Source organism: Pan troglodytes, chromosome 21 (assembly GCF_028858775.2).
Source record: "Pan troglodytes isolate AG18354 chromosome 21, NHGRI_mPanTro3-v2.0_pri, whole genome shotgun sequence".
In the NCBI taxonomy this organism is placed as follows: domain Eukaryota; kingdom Metazoa; phylum Chordata; class Mammalia; order Primates; family Hominidae; genus Pan; species Pan troglodytes.
Window position 1 is genome coordinate 44,366,595 of NC_072419.2, and position 13,933 is coordinate 44,380,527.

Consider the following 13,933-nt stretch of genomic DNA (forward strand, 5'->3'; position numbering starts at 1 on the left):
TCATGTTTTATTTCTATGGGACAGCACAGGTCTTGTGGGAGCTGAGTTAGGAAACATTCATTTACCAATTCAGCATTTATTAGTGTATTTAAGAGATACGTGGTCCCTGCCTCGAGGGCTTCAGACAGGATGGAGAAGGGGACAGATAGGCCAACGTGGAAGTAAAATTTACTGTGATAAATGTTTGAATTGGTCCATATTCCAGGAATCTGGGGACCCGAAAAGAAATCAAGGAAGGTTTCACAGAAGAGGTGACTTTGGTGTTAAGCATTATAGGATGAGTAGGAGTTTGCCAAACAGGGAAAGAAAAGGAGGGGCACTCCAGGCTCAGGGAACTACACACACAAAAGCCAAGAGGTAGACAACTACGCAGGGTGTTCTGGGGATACAGGAAGTTAATTGTGGCCCAAAAACAGATTGTTGGTGGAAGGGGCCAGAGATGGAGCCAGCCTGTGTAGGACCTTGAATGCCAGTAAAGTTTAAACCCAGGGACAGGGCTGAGGCTCAGGAAAGACTCCTAGGCAGGAAGTGGGGGTCCAGGTGTGAGCGAGCTCACCTACCCATCTCTCTCCAAACTCATAAAGGAACAGACCAGACCTAGTTTGAGTGTGAAAAATAAACTATTTTATTTCAGTGTTTGCTCCTTGCGGTTCAGAAGCACATCTACTGCCTGCTTGGAACCCAAGGCTTTTATAAAACCGTAGAGAAATAGAGCTCTATGTATAGAGAAAATATACATGTTGATTAATTGTGTGACTCTTTCCTGTGCAAAGCAGAAAGTTCTAAATGCAACAGCATGATTCTCTCCAAGTCCTTCTCTGGGATTTGGGGGGCCCTGGAAGCTGTGATCTCACCTCCAATAGAGAATCCCCCCTTCTTCCAGCCCAAGGGGCGCCCAATCATGTAGAAAGAGCAGGAGATAAAATCAGAGCTGACAACTCATGGGCTCCCCAAGCTTCCTCCAGCACAGGGGCTATGTTTGGGGGCCTTAGCCCTGCAAAGAAGGGGTAGCTGGGGTGCCAACCTTGTTGGTTAGTGACCAGCACTGGCAGCTAAGGCTGTTGGGAAGTCTAGGCATTGCAGCGGGCAGGCTCATGGGTAGAGCAGGGGTGTCCAGGGCTCTTCTCCCCTAGAACTGGGGTCTGAAGGGTGGTACCTGGGCATAGGAAGGAACCAGGACAGGGCTGGGGACAGAAGGTGGTCACAGTCATGGTTTCACTCTCAGAAATATCCTGGGCCTATGGCTTAAGGCTTTGTGGAGCAGGGAGTGGACCTTGTGGTTATTTACAAGGCTGGGCCATATAAAAGCATTGCAAACATGGAGTGGAGAGGATCCTTGGAGATGAGCTGGTTCAATCACTCCTCTGACCAACAAGGAAACAAAGGCCCAGAGAGGGGAAGGCAGTGCCTGGCCAGACGTGGGGCCTGAACCCAGCCAGGGCTCTGACTCCCAGTCCCCCAGTCCCCTCTCTACCTCCTTGTCTCGGCTGAGTCTTTTTTTGATAAAGGCCCCAGACAGCCTCTCCGACAGTCTCAGGTCAGGCTAGGGTTATAAATGGAGCAGTGGACTCAGAGTCAGAGGCCCAGACTCTGCTCTTGGGCCTTCACATTACCCAGCCTTGCTAATAACCACGAGGCCACTGGTGTGGAGGGGGCTGCCTCCTCTCTCTAAGCCTCAGTCTCCTCATCCTGGAAGCAGCGCCCACAACAGTTTCCCATGGTGATTAAATGGGTTGGTGGCCCCGTGAGCCCCAGCAAGTGTGGGAGGCACCCAGCACATAGTAGGTGCTTCACAATGGTGAGGTTGAGGGGAAGGGCTATTAAGCTTGGGCTGCTGGGATGTGGAGGGGACCTTGGGCCTATCACTGTCCCCACCCAGCTCTGGCTGTCCCAAGGGCCCCTGGAGCTGGGTGCAGTCATGGGAAGAGGTACAGGATGCAGTCTAGGGAGCTGGATTCCCTGATCCAGCCAAGGGGCATGCTGTCCCTTTTTTGCCTGCTCCAAGGGGCTATGAAGTAGATCAAACAATATGGTGGGTGGTCAATGGCTTTCCAAAGGGCATCTGGGCAGGAGAGGGAATGTAGGTCTTTCCTCTCTCACCCCAGCCCCAGTCAGCCAAGGTCAGGGCTCCCACTGTTTCTGGCACAGAGCATTCCTCACAGCAAAGGGGGTGAGTGAGGACACACAGGCTCAGGAGGCTGAGATGGGCCAGGGGCACATTCCATTTCCGAGAGCCCCCATAGGCTGCCCACCCTGCCCTGGGGTCTGGGGCCCAAGAAGGGGCATATTTTGCTCACTAGCTTGGGATAAGGATTGGGATCAAGGTGGGGGCTCTCAGCAGGCTGGGAGCAGGGGTCCCTTAGGCGGGGCCAATGATGACATTCCGGAAGCCCTTCACAGCCTTCAGCTTGTCGCTCTCGAAGTTCACCACCAGCTTGTGGAGGCCCATGTGGAGCGGCAGCAGGTCCATTCTCACCTTAACTTCCTCCCCTGCCTCCACGGGGTCTGGGCTGCAGCGAGAGAGGGGGTGGTGAGGAAAGGGGCCCAAGGCCTGGCTCCCCCATGCTGGGGTCCAGCCAGGAAGGCACGTGACCTCCGAGGATCAGCACAGCGTGTCCATGAATGGGCCTCATTCTCGGCCCTCTGCGGGGCCTGGACAATCTGCCCTGCTAGAGTGAACAGTGCCTGTGCACGCATGTGTGTCCGTGCGCATAAAAGCAGACGGTGCATTTAGGGGCACAAGGGGATATGCTCAGGTAGCCGTGTGTGTGAAAATGTATTGAGCTGTACGTAGGTGATCTGTGCTTTTTACTGTATATGTTACATTACAGTAAAAAAGTAAAAAATAAGTGTGTGCTCGTATGTATGTGTGCAGCTACGTATCTATGTGGAAACACCCACGCATGCATATGTGTGTGCATGCACATGTGTGGACATTCGGAGAGCAGATGCCTGTCTATGTGAGGATGCATGTGTCTGCAGGTGAGCGCCTATTGACGGATGATGTCACTGTGGAGGTCTGTGGCAGATCTGTGCATGGGTGGTGTCAGCATTGACAGAGAATGTGACGGTGGGAACTCTAGCCCCAGGGTGTCTGGGAGTGGGCACAGCTGTGTGTGGGAGATGACAGGAGGGGATTTTCAGCCAGGGCTTGGTGCCTAAGGACAGTCTCTACCCCCACCGGCATCTGCCCGCTTCCCTCAGGCCCCAAAGCTAGGGCAGCCAGCACTTACATCTCCACCGTCTTCTGCTCCTCAGTCAGGCCGGCCCCCTCCACAGTGAAGGTGCAGCCTTCTAGGGCCACAGGGAGCGGGTTCTGCAGGGACACCTCAGCCACCAGCTTGCGTTTCTGCTTGGGCTCCCCAAGGATCTGGAAGAGGGCATGGGGCAGATGTCAAGGGCAGGTGGGATCCAGGCTGGGCTGTCTGCATTCACTGCAATTTGGCCCAATATTTGCTGAACAAAGCTGTACCCAGGTCTGCCACGATCACCCCCCCCTCCCCCCACCTCTGTGCCTCAGTTTCTTCATCGGGAAAACACCGATTGTACTACCGGCCCAGGTCTCCTGCATGGAGCTGCAATGAGGCTCCACGTGACCCAGGGGATGTCCAAAGTGCCTCCCTTGTCCCAGGGTCTGGAGGGGAAAGATCACAGGCTTTTGAGCCAGGCTGATCTCTGCCTCTTCTTCACTGTGTGACCTGGGGAAGTTACTCCCCACTCTGTACACCTTGGATTCTTCATGGAAGAGAAATGCCTGACTGAGGGTTCTTGTGAGGATTAACTGAGCTAATAGGTGCAAGCTTCCAGCAGAATGTCTGGCACACTGCTCACTGCCGCTCCCTCTGCTGTTTACCATTTAAGTGTAATTGTTGCCCTTAGGGGTTGTGGGCTGCGGCTCCTCTAAGTGAAGGGCTATAATGATGATGATGGCGATGATAAGGATAGTTAGCTTTCAGTGAGCCCTTATCATGTGCTGAGGATGGCTCTATGTGTTTCCTGTGGATATGCTTTTAATTCTTACAACACCCCTCAGTGCTATTATTAACCCCATGTTACAGATGAATAAACTGAGGCACAGAGGGGCAAACTCACATGCCCAGGGCTGCCCTGGTACAAATTCAGGCAGTGAGACTCTAGTCTGTGCCCTTCACTCCCCCACCCCACCCTGCCCCACCAGTGCCCAGTGCCTGGGGGTTCCAGCCTTAGTAGTATAGCATTTGAAGGATTCATGACTCTAAGATCCCCAAATTCCATGACCCTAACACTCTGGGATTTTCAGATTCATTCCTAGAGGCTACGAGTCCCCAATTCTCTAGGCTTCATGATGCTTTCTTCGATGAGGCTAGGATTTGAGGATCGCTAAGGCACCAAAGGTCTGGAGCTTGCAGGGATGCAGGTGTGTGGGGTGGGGGTAGGGATCTGCCCTCTCCCCAGCGCTGAGCTGCCCTGGGACCCTGCCCCTTGCCCAGCTTGCCCTTACCCGGATCTTGATTTCTGGATTCTCCAGGTAGAGATCCCTCTCAGCCAGCAGGTAGCTGTTGATAACTGGCTCCACGAGGAGGGCCCGCACCTTGATGAGGTTGGACTCCGTAAGGCAGTCACGGTATTTCTCATAGAGGATGCAAAGAGGAACGCTCTTCTCTGCAGAAGGGGAGAAAGGAGGGTGCTCATGATGCAGAATCACCCCTCCCAACTCTCTTGCAACTCCAAGAGGCACAGAGAGGGGAAGGAATGTGCTTGGGGTCACACAGCGGGGGAATGGCTGGGCGGATCCCTGAACTCCCCACTGTGGCTCCAGGGTTCCCAGGGAGGAGCTGGAGAGTGGACACTGAGCAGCGGGTAGAGGACGCACTTGGACTCCCACGGGCCTTGGTTCTAATCCTGCCTTTGCCTCTTCTAATGGGTGACCCCGCGTGAGCCACTCCACCTCCCAGGTCCTCGATGTTTGGATCTGCGTGGCACAGGCACTCCTAAGGCTGTGGGAGGATGAGCTGAGCGAGTGTCCCGGAAGAGCCTGGTGCGCTCGGGACTCAGGGTGTGTGAGCCGCGGGCCCTTCATCCTGGGGAGGATCAGAGCCGACATCTGCTTGCTGCAGCAGGCACTGCACTTCCCACGGCGGGCTCCTACTTCACCTTCATGACAACCCTAAAAGGCTTGTACATGTATTACCACCCAACTTACAGATGAGAAAACTGAGTCTCCAGCAGGTGAAATACCATTGTCCTAGGTCACACAGCTGATATGTACTGTGCAGGCATCTGGACTAATAATCCAGATCTTAGATTCCAACAATATGGTCCACACTCACTGAAGAATGCCTCTCATGGACATAAGGTCATTTCCCTCCATGAGGCTCGTGATGCTGTACCCGTTGCACAGATGAAGAATCACATCTGCCAGTAAGTGCTCAGATTGGGAGACTTGCCTCAGGCCCTGTCTGGCCACTCACTGGCCATGTGAGCCCGGGGAGATGACCTCCCCTCTCTGTTTCACCTCTGTTTCCTCTCTGTTCCCAGATCTTATCACCTGCTGGGCAGAGGTAAGACCAAGGGTCGTTGCAGAGCGAAAGCCGCACAGTGATATGGGGATGAGAAAGAAGCTGGCAGGAACAAAGCTACCCACTGAAGTGTGGTTCTTAGCCCCATGTTTCTGAAAAGAACACTGAGGCTAGAGGACCTTAGCAGTTTAGCATTTTAAGGATTCATGTAGTTTAGCATTTAAGAAAACAGACCTGGGGTCTGTTTGTAGGAGGCAGGGAGGAGCAGTAAATAAATACAAGTAGTCGGGTGTAGTGGCTCGCGCCTGTAATCCCAGCACTTTGGGAGGCTGAGGCAGGAGGATTGCTTGAGCCCAGGAGTTTGAGACCAGCCTGAGCAATATAGTGAGACCCCGTCTCTATAAAAAATACAAAAATTCAAGCCGGGAGTGGTGGGGTGAGCCTATAGTTCCAGCTACTTGGGAGGCTGAGGTGGGAGGATCGCTTGGGCCTGGAAGGTCGAGGCTGCAGTGAGCCGTGATTGCACCATTGCACTCCAGCCTGGGCAACAGAGTGAGACCCTGTCTCAAGGGGGAAAAAAAAAGAGAGAAAATACAAACAAAGTCATGCATATTCAGTTCTGGCCAGATACAGTGATGTGCTGTGGACTCTGAGTTTCAGACCTGAGTCTACTGCTAAAGAGGGAGATTGGCAAGGCTTAGGAGGCCAGAGGCAAATCAGCACCCTCGGAGACTTTCCCCAGGAGGTCACCAGAAGGACGGATTGAGACCCGAGGAGACAGTCACTTTCTCACTGTGGGAATCAAGGTTCAGGCTTTGACCTTGAACCTTTGACCGTGAACACTGGTGGTCCGCATCCCCCTCTTTGGAAAATGCCGCCCCGGCCTGCCCACCCCTTTGGCCTTTCATTCCCTGGGTGGATCTGCTCCAACCTTTCATCAGATGACGTGATCTGGGGAAGAAAACCAAACTTTTGTGCCAAAAAGGACAAAAGAGGGTGAAAATTACTAGGTCAAGACCTGGTGGTGCAGAGTGGAAATTCTAGCTAGCTCCACAGGAAAGAAGAAAAACATCATCCTCCGGGGGCTTGGAGGATGTGGCCCAACTGTCGACTATTCTAGGAGGTGGAGGCCAGGGCAGGGCTGGACCTTTGAAAGTCTCCGTCCACAAGCCAGTGGCCATGGCCTTGGTCTTGGGCCAGATGCTGGCTGGGAAGAGGAAACCTGTATGGTCAGTCTCAACCATTCTTTAGACAATTTGCCCTGTTCTAGAAGGTTACTCTGGGGACAGTCACCGAGGCCACATTGGCTGCATTCCTGTGACCCACCTGGAGGGATGAGGGAGGAGAGAGCATGAAAGGGTGGAGGCAGGAAGGAGAAGAGAAAGAAGCAGCAAAGAAAGGAGGCAGGGGTGGGGGCAACTGGATTCCTTTCAGCCGTCCAGGGCCTGGCTTCCTGTCCACCAGCACACGGAAATTCCCCAGATCTTATCATCAAAGAATAACAAGTAACTCAACCACAGTATGGGGGCTTAGAGGGAACGCATCTCAGCTTGAGCTTGGCATTGGAGGTTCCAACAGGGGACTTGGACCAGCCTCACTTTCCAGCCAGAGGCCAATGCCCAGGACCTTCTATCCTCCCCTTCCTCTCCCTGAAGGCTATGTCTCCAGTGGGTCCCCAATAGGAGGGACCTGCTGCTCACCCTCTGTGGTGAGCATGTTCCTGGGAGGATGAGAAAAGTCAGCATGCTTGGCTGATGCCAGTGCAGAACAATGCTCTCAGGGTCCCGATGGTGACTTAGAGGTGAGGGCTGACTCCACAGGGGCCTGGGAGGAAGTGATTTTGGTGCGTCTGGCCCAGGCCTGGAGTTCACCTCATGCCACTCATTCTAGGACAGACACTTTCTCCCCTTGGAGCAGCTCTGAGCACAAGAAGGAGCTGGTGGGTGTGCACTGAAACGATGGGACTGGGTCTCCAATGTCAAGCCCAAGACTTCACCACTGCTCAATATATCTGTGTAACAAAACCGCACTTGGACCTCCTAAATGTATACACACACACATACACACACACACACACACACACACACACAAAACAGGGCTGGAAGGGCTCTTAAAAGAGGAACGCACCTTCCCCTTTGTGTGAATGGGGAACCCATAGCCTTGCTGGAGGAGAGGAACACCCAGGAGCCCACAGCCAGGCAGCAGGCAGCAGGAACTAGAACTTGGGTGTCCTTGTGTCCTGAACCCCTACACACCTGTAGAGATGGATCCTGTCCCGGACACTTGGGGCCTGGATGAGCAGCGAGGGCCGGGTCCTTTCTACACCACCGAGGTGTCAGGGACACAGGAACCCCCGAGCCCAGGGCTGACACCACTGCCTGGGACAGAAGGTGTTCAGGAAAGGTCCACGGGCTTCTCGCCTCCCCACGCCTCTTAGCACTCGCACTCAGGGAGGAGTGAGGGCCCCACCGTGTGCTGGTGCTGCTGTGCCCTTTCCAGATACCTCCTGAGCACGCATCCTCTCCCTCAGTCCTCACGGCTGCGGGCGCATCAGGCAGGCATGTCATCACCCCATGTAACAGGCGAGCATGACCTAAGACTCAGAGAGCATGTTCACCGCGCCCAACGTGGTGCATTCAGAGGGCAGCAGAGCTGAGATTCAAAGCCAGGTATTCCTGGCCTCGGGAAATGTCTTTCAACAGCTTCAGTGTTGGGCCCTGTCCTGGTACCAAGAGGATCTGCCCTCTGAGGGCCTGGCCCCTGCTGAGGAGTCTGCCCAGGGCCTGACAGTGGGTGTGCCCAGGGGGTGCAGCTCCAGGAGTGCCCACGGTGGGCCCAAGATAGAAAAACCAGGAGGCAGCAACTGTCAACACTGCAGACGCCCCGCCCGCAACACAGACCTGCTTTCTTAGGAGGGTGAAAGCTGTGCCCCAGACGCCAGCCCATGGGCGCCAAGGGTCCAGGCACTATCATAGAGGAGAGGGACGACCACTGGTTTGACAGGCAGGAGTCCGGGGAAAAGAGACGGGGAAACAAACTCTGTAAACACAAACCATGCCCCACCCGAGGGCTCTCCAGCATCTCCAGGTGTGGCCACACTGAATCCCAGGCATGAGTGCCTACTGTGTGCACACTCTCTTACCCCCGATGGTCCTGCACTGTTGGATCATGACCCCCAGGAACCTGATGGGGACGCTAAGGTGCAGGGGGGTGGCCATTTGCTCTGGTGACACAGCAAGATGCTGCCCAAAGACGATGTCCTACTTGATTCCGCTGCCCCTCAGAGGATGGCCAATGTCTCATTCTGCAGCTCCCAGCTCCTCTCCTAGCCTGGAAACCCCTCTGCCCTCCTCACACCTGCAGGGCTCCAAGTGGCAGAAAGTGGGATGGGGCTGCTGGGTGGTGGTGGGGCTGCTGGGCGGAGCCCTGGGCTTGAATCCTGGTCCCGCACTGCCTCGCTATGTGACCTCAGTGGCCACGGCTCCTCTGAGGGCCTCAGGCTTATATTTAGGAAGATAACCAGGCACAGTGACAAAGCCAGACAGTGTAAGGGACCCAGAGGACAACCACTGTGCAGGTCTCCATGCAGGAAGCCTGGTGACAAAGTCTTGGCTCGGGGCTGGGTTGGGTGGTCTAATGACACCATGTCACTGCGAAGGGGATCTGCCTAAAAAGGCAACCAGGCTGGTGCTGGGGACACTGGAGAGGGACAATCAAGTCCAGGAAGAAAGCACTTCTCCCTGCAGAGGCTGGACGCTCCCACCTTTGGCTCGCCGATCTGCTCTGCCCAGCATAGCAGCTTCTGGCCACCTGTGGCTGTCTAACTTTCAACACAATTAAAACTTTAGTTTTGGCCAGGTGCGGTGGCTCACACCTATAATCCCAGCACTTTGGGAGGCCGAGACAGGTAGATCACTTGAGGCCAGGAGTCCAAGACCAGCCTGGCCAACATGGTGAAATCCCATCTCTACTAAAAATACAAAAATTAGCTGGGCACGGTGGTGCACGCCTGTAATCCCAGCTACTTGGGAGGCTGAGATTGCAGTGAGCTGAGATCGTGCCACTGCACTGCAGACTGGGCAACAGAGTAAGACTCCATCTCAAAAAATAAAAATAAAAAAACAAGCAAACAAACAAAAAAACTTTAGTTCTACAGTTGCACCAGCCACATTTCAAGCGCTTAGCAGCCACGTGTAGCTGGTGGCAGCCATGCTGGATAGGCGGTGCAGACTCAGCACGTCTCCATCACTGTGGAAAGTGCAACAGGCACTTTCCAAGGCGCTGGGTTAGAGACTTTTCTTTGAGGCCGAGAGCAACCAGAGGCACAGGAGAGGTTCTCGAAGGGCCCATGGAGAGAGGCTGCTGAGGCATGAGGGGCTGGAGACAGTGGAATTCACTGGGAGAGGGCAGCAGAGGGTCTGCGAAAGCAGTCAGGGGTCACACGAAGATGAGGTGAAACCAAACAGTATAGCTGCTGTGAGGACAGGTTTACTCCCCAACTGTGCAACCTTAAGAAAATTACTTAACCTCTCTGTGCCTCAGTCTACTCATCTGGAAAACGGAGCCATGTTAGAATCCATCCCCTCACTCTTGCAATAAGAATTAAGTGGGTTGATATTTATAAAGTGCTTAGGACAGGGCCTGCCCCAGAGTCAGCGCCATGTAAGTGTCTGTGGGGTGAAATCACACATGCTAAATGGTTAGGTCACTACCTAGCATGTTGTCAGTTGGCGGTCAACAAATGCTCCAGGAACACAGGGCCTTACCAGAGAAAGGCTCCAGGTTGAGGTTGAGCAGGTACTTGGTGCCACACTCGGGCCCCAAGATCCCATTGTAGCTGACGGTGCGGGCACAGAGCAGGAGGCGGCAGACGTACTCCTCAGCGGTGTTGTTGGTGATGTGGGCAAAGACGTCAAAGTCACTGCCCATGTTCATGCTCTGGCCCACACGGATCCGCATGGCCATCCCTGTCTCCTCCTTCTCGGCCAGTTTGTTCAGGTGGTTCGCCCTTGTGAAGGCCTCCCTCTCCTCTGAGGACCCTGTAGGGGTTGGGAAGAGAGCCTCAATCACAGCTGGAATAGATCACAGGAAGGGGGCTGCAACAGGGCAAGCTGTCTTCGCAGAGGCCTGATGACTCAGGGCAGCCCTGAAGGAGCCCCTTCTCTACATTTCTGGGCCAGGAGGACACATCATTTCATTTATTTTCCACTAGTGAACTCCTATACATCCCTCAAGACTCAACCCCAAATAACCCCTCCTCCAGGAAGCCCTCTCTGACCACTCCTTCCCCTGTGTTGTTTTCTGTTTCAAACTTACCTTCTTGAGCTGCTCGAGGGCTAAGGCTGTGTTTTACTTATCCAGTGCCTACAACAGTGCTTGGTGCATACTAGGCACGAATACAGTGCAATCTTTCTTACCTTCAAGCAATTACACAGGGATTACTTCTACCTAAAATCCTTTCCCTCCCTGTCTCTGATTGCTCCCTTCCTTATATTCCATTTGCCTCTCTCCTATGCTCCTTTGATTTTTTTCTCCCAGTGTTGTTGGGTGCATATCTATTTCTTCTATGAAACTATCAGCTCTAGACCTTTCAGGGGATGGGGAGAGCATCATTTCATTCTGTGTTACCCCTTTCAGCTAGAGTATGGCCAGGCACCCCTGGAAAGTCAGTGAGGGTCAGGCCAAGGCAGGAACTATGGTTTCTTAGTCCCCTCTGTGAGCTTTGCTATGCTTAGTATTTGCTTAGAAATTAGATACCATATTGAATTGGCTGTTCGATGTGCTCAAATCCAATTTTTAAAAATAAATCAAGTCCTTTCCCCTGCAACTGATTTAACATCAGTAGCAGAGAACTCCTTCCCTAAATGAATAATCCTCTACCACTGTCCCTCAACATGTTTGCTCCTGTTTCTAAGGCATTGCTGAAGATGGAGTATAGCCTACGGGGCCATTGCTGTACGTAGGCTAACAATTAAAACACACGCACACACATACACGAGCCTGCCGGGCTGGGAAAACCGGATGCTTATCTTCAAGGCCACATTAAAGACTCTGAGGGCACATACCCTCTGGGTATTTGTAGGTGTGAGTGATATCCTCCCGCTCGTCTCGGCCCACGCTCTTAGTGCTGATCTTTAGCCCAACGATCAGGGAACGGTTGATGGATTTGTGCACAGACCCATCGTCCTGCTGGATCCAGTCTACCACGTCAGCATTGACCTCCGCAAAGACAAAGGGCGCATCGTACTTGGTGCTCAGGTCGCCCTCCTTGATGGCACGAACTGGAACTGGGCCACAGCAGTACGTCCCTGGCAGGGGTAGAAAGGGGAAGGGATGGGCCTGGGTGAAGGTTGGGTGGTGTCCTCTAAAACCCTCCACAATTCAACCGCATGTAGCCAAAAACCTCAAGACCACGCGGCCCTCTGACGGAAGGACTCCACTTCCAGGAGGGCACCACAGGGCGAGGGTTCAGAATAGGGGCTCTGGAGCACAACTTTTAAGGTTCAAATCCCAGCTCAGCCTCTTATTAGCTGGTGACTTTGGGCCAGTCACTAACTTCTCGAAGCGGCAGTTTCATGTGGAGATAAGATCTGGACCCACCTAATGAGCATTCCTGAATTATAGATGTAAAGCTCATAGCCTATACTAAATGCTATGCAAGTATTTGATAAATAAAATGGAAATGTATCCCAGACATCCTAAGGAAATTATGGAGCCAAGGACAGGCAACATGTTAGCAAGGAGGACATCTGTCTCATTTCCTGCTCGTACTGAGAGTGGAGCTCAGTGCCCCGCATGGGGCCAGCCCCAGGGCGTGTGTGTTCTCCAAGTGAATACGGGTGCCTGATGTTTACATAAGTGTGGTTGATAACCGCCCCACACTGTCCGCAGACTTCCAATGCTGAGGACTAGCGGCTGGATAGATACAGTCTAGCACATCCATGTGATGGACCACGGTCACATTAAATAAAAATTCAAATCACAGAAAACTATCTGCTGGAGAAATGCCAATGCTTTATCCAGAAGTGGACAGAGCTGGGAAAAAATGTTCCATGCCGCTGGAGGTCTTAAGCCAGGGCCCACGGACCCCCACCAAGGCACTACCAACAGAATTCAGGGGCCTATGAACCCTATGATGGGGAAAAAAGGGTATCTTTGTTTTCACTATAGCACTTTCTTCAGTTGCAAAAGCAGGAAACGACCATAGCAGCCTGAGGAGCACTTAGGACTTGTCACTCATAAGAACCACAGGCGTGGTCATTACAAACTTACAGCTGTCCCAGATGGGAGGAAATTAATTTATGCTCATAAATTATCTCTACAACTATATTATGGAACTTACTGACTCTACCGCTAGATCTTGTTCTATAAAGAAGTATATGTTATTATATCATAAATTCATTTTTTAAAACTTGTGACAACTGTATTTTAATGTAATTGGTTTTCTTTGTAACGCTATGTATTATATTTTATACATTTAAAAATATTCCTAGAAAGTGTCCATATGCACCACAAAATTGTGCCTTAGTGTACTCTCTCTTTCAAACACACAGGTACTACATATATATGTGTGTGTTTATATACATACATATATAAACACACACATATACACCCGCATACAAATACACGATTTGAAATCAGTGGAAGCTCGTGTGAATGTTAATGCTGCTTATTTTAGAGGGAGGAGACAAAGATGCTATTTGATTTTTTTCTTTGAGCTTCTCTGTATTTCCTGCTTTCCGCAATGCACGTGAATTATTTTTGAGATTTATCAAGTAGTGTGTTATTAAGATGTAAGTGAGGTCCCCCACCCTTCTGTGGACCCATCAGTGGTCTCCGGGTGAGCTCCTAGTTCTGCCGCCCTCCAGCTGAGTCATTTTAACTCCCCAAGCCTCGTCTTCCCCATCTGTTTGACGCGACAGTGCCCGCCCATGCACCTCCGCTCTTCTCCTGGGGCGTTGGGTCCAGGGCCTGCCAGCCCTCGTACCCCGGCTGCAGGTCCGGCCTGGTCATCCACGACTCTACCCAGCAGTGGAAGTTCCTGAGGGGGATAGGGGGGCGGGAATGAAGCAGAACATGAGCAACATTCATCGCCACCTCCCATGGGCAGACCATGCATTCATGTCCCCAGATGCAAGCTTGCCTCGTCCCAAACTGAGCCCAGCGTGTCTCCCCACTGCCTTGTTCTTCCTCCCACGGGGGCCCATCTCACAGCACCCTCTCTAGCCAGGCGCCCACTCCTACACCTCAGAGCCCTTCTCAACTCCTCTCCCCTCCTTGCCCCTCTCAGTGGCCCCTTTGACCTCCTAATTTCTTGGCTCCATCCCTTCTTTTCTGTCCGTTCAGGGCTTATCACTCCCCACCTGGACCACGCCCCAGCCCCCGCCCATCTCTTCCCCTCTAGCCCTCCTGGCAGTTGTCAGCCCCGCCCTCTC

The 13,933-nt window shown here is 52.8% G+C and overlaps 1 protein-coding gene across 2 annotated transcripts in view; it reads right to left on the reverse strand.

Moving 5' to 3' along the window:
* Window positions 1–601: 601 nt before the first annotated feature.
* The window catches only part of TGM2 (transglutaminase 2), a 36,948-nt gene continuing 23,616 nt past the window's right edge, over window positions 602–13,933 (reverse strand). The window contains exons 8-13 of one of the 2 annotated variants that reach the window (XM_016937902.3): window positions 13,436–13,539; window positions 11,564–11,806; window positions 10,265–10,537; window positions 4,481–4,641; window positions 3,234–3,370; window positions 602–2,510 (exon numbers count right to left, since the gene is read on the reverse strand). In XM_016937902.3, coding sequence (XP_016793391.2) covers window positions 2,360–2,510; window positions 3,234–3,370; window positions 4,481–4,641; window positions 10,265–10,537; window positions 11,564–11,806; window positions 13,436–13,539 — 1,069 coding nt within the window. In that variant the 3' untranslated portion in view covers window positions 602–2,359. The other variant, XM_054674642.2, reaches the window with a different exon arrangement.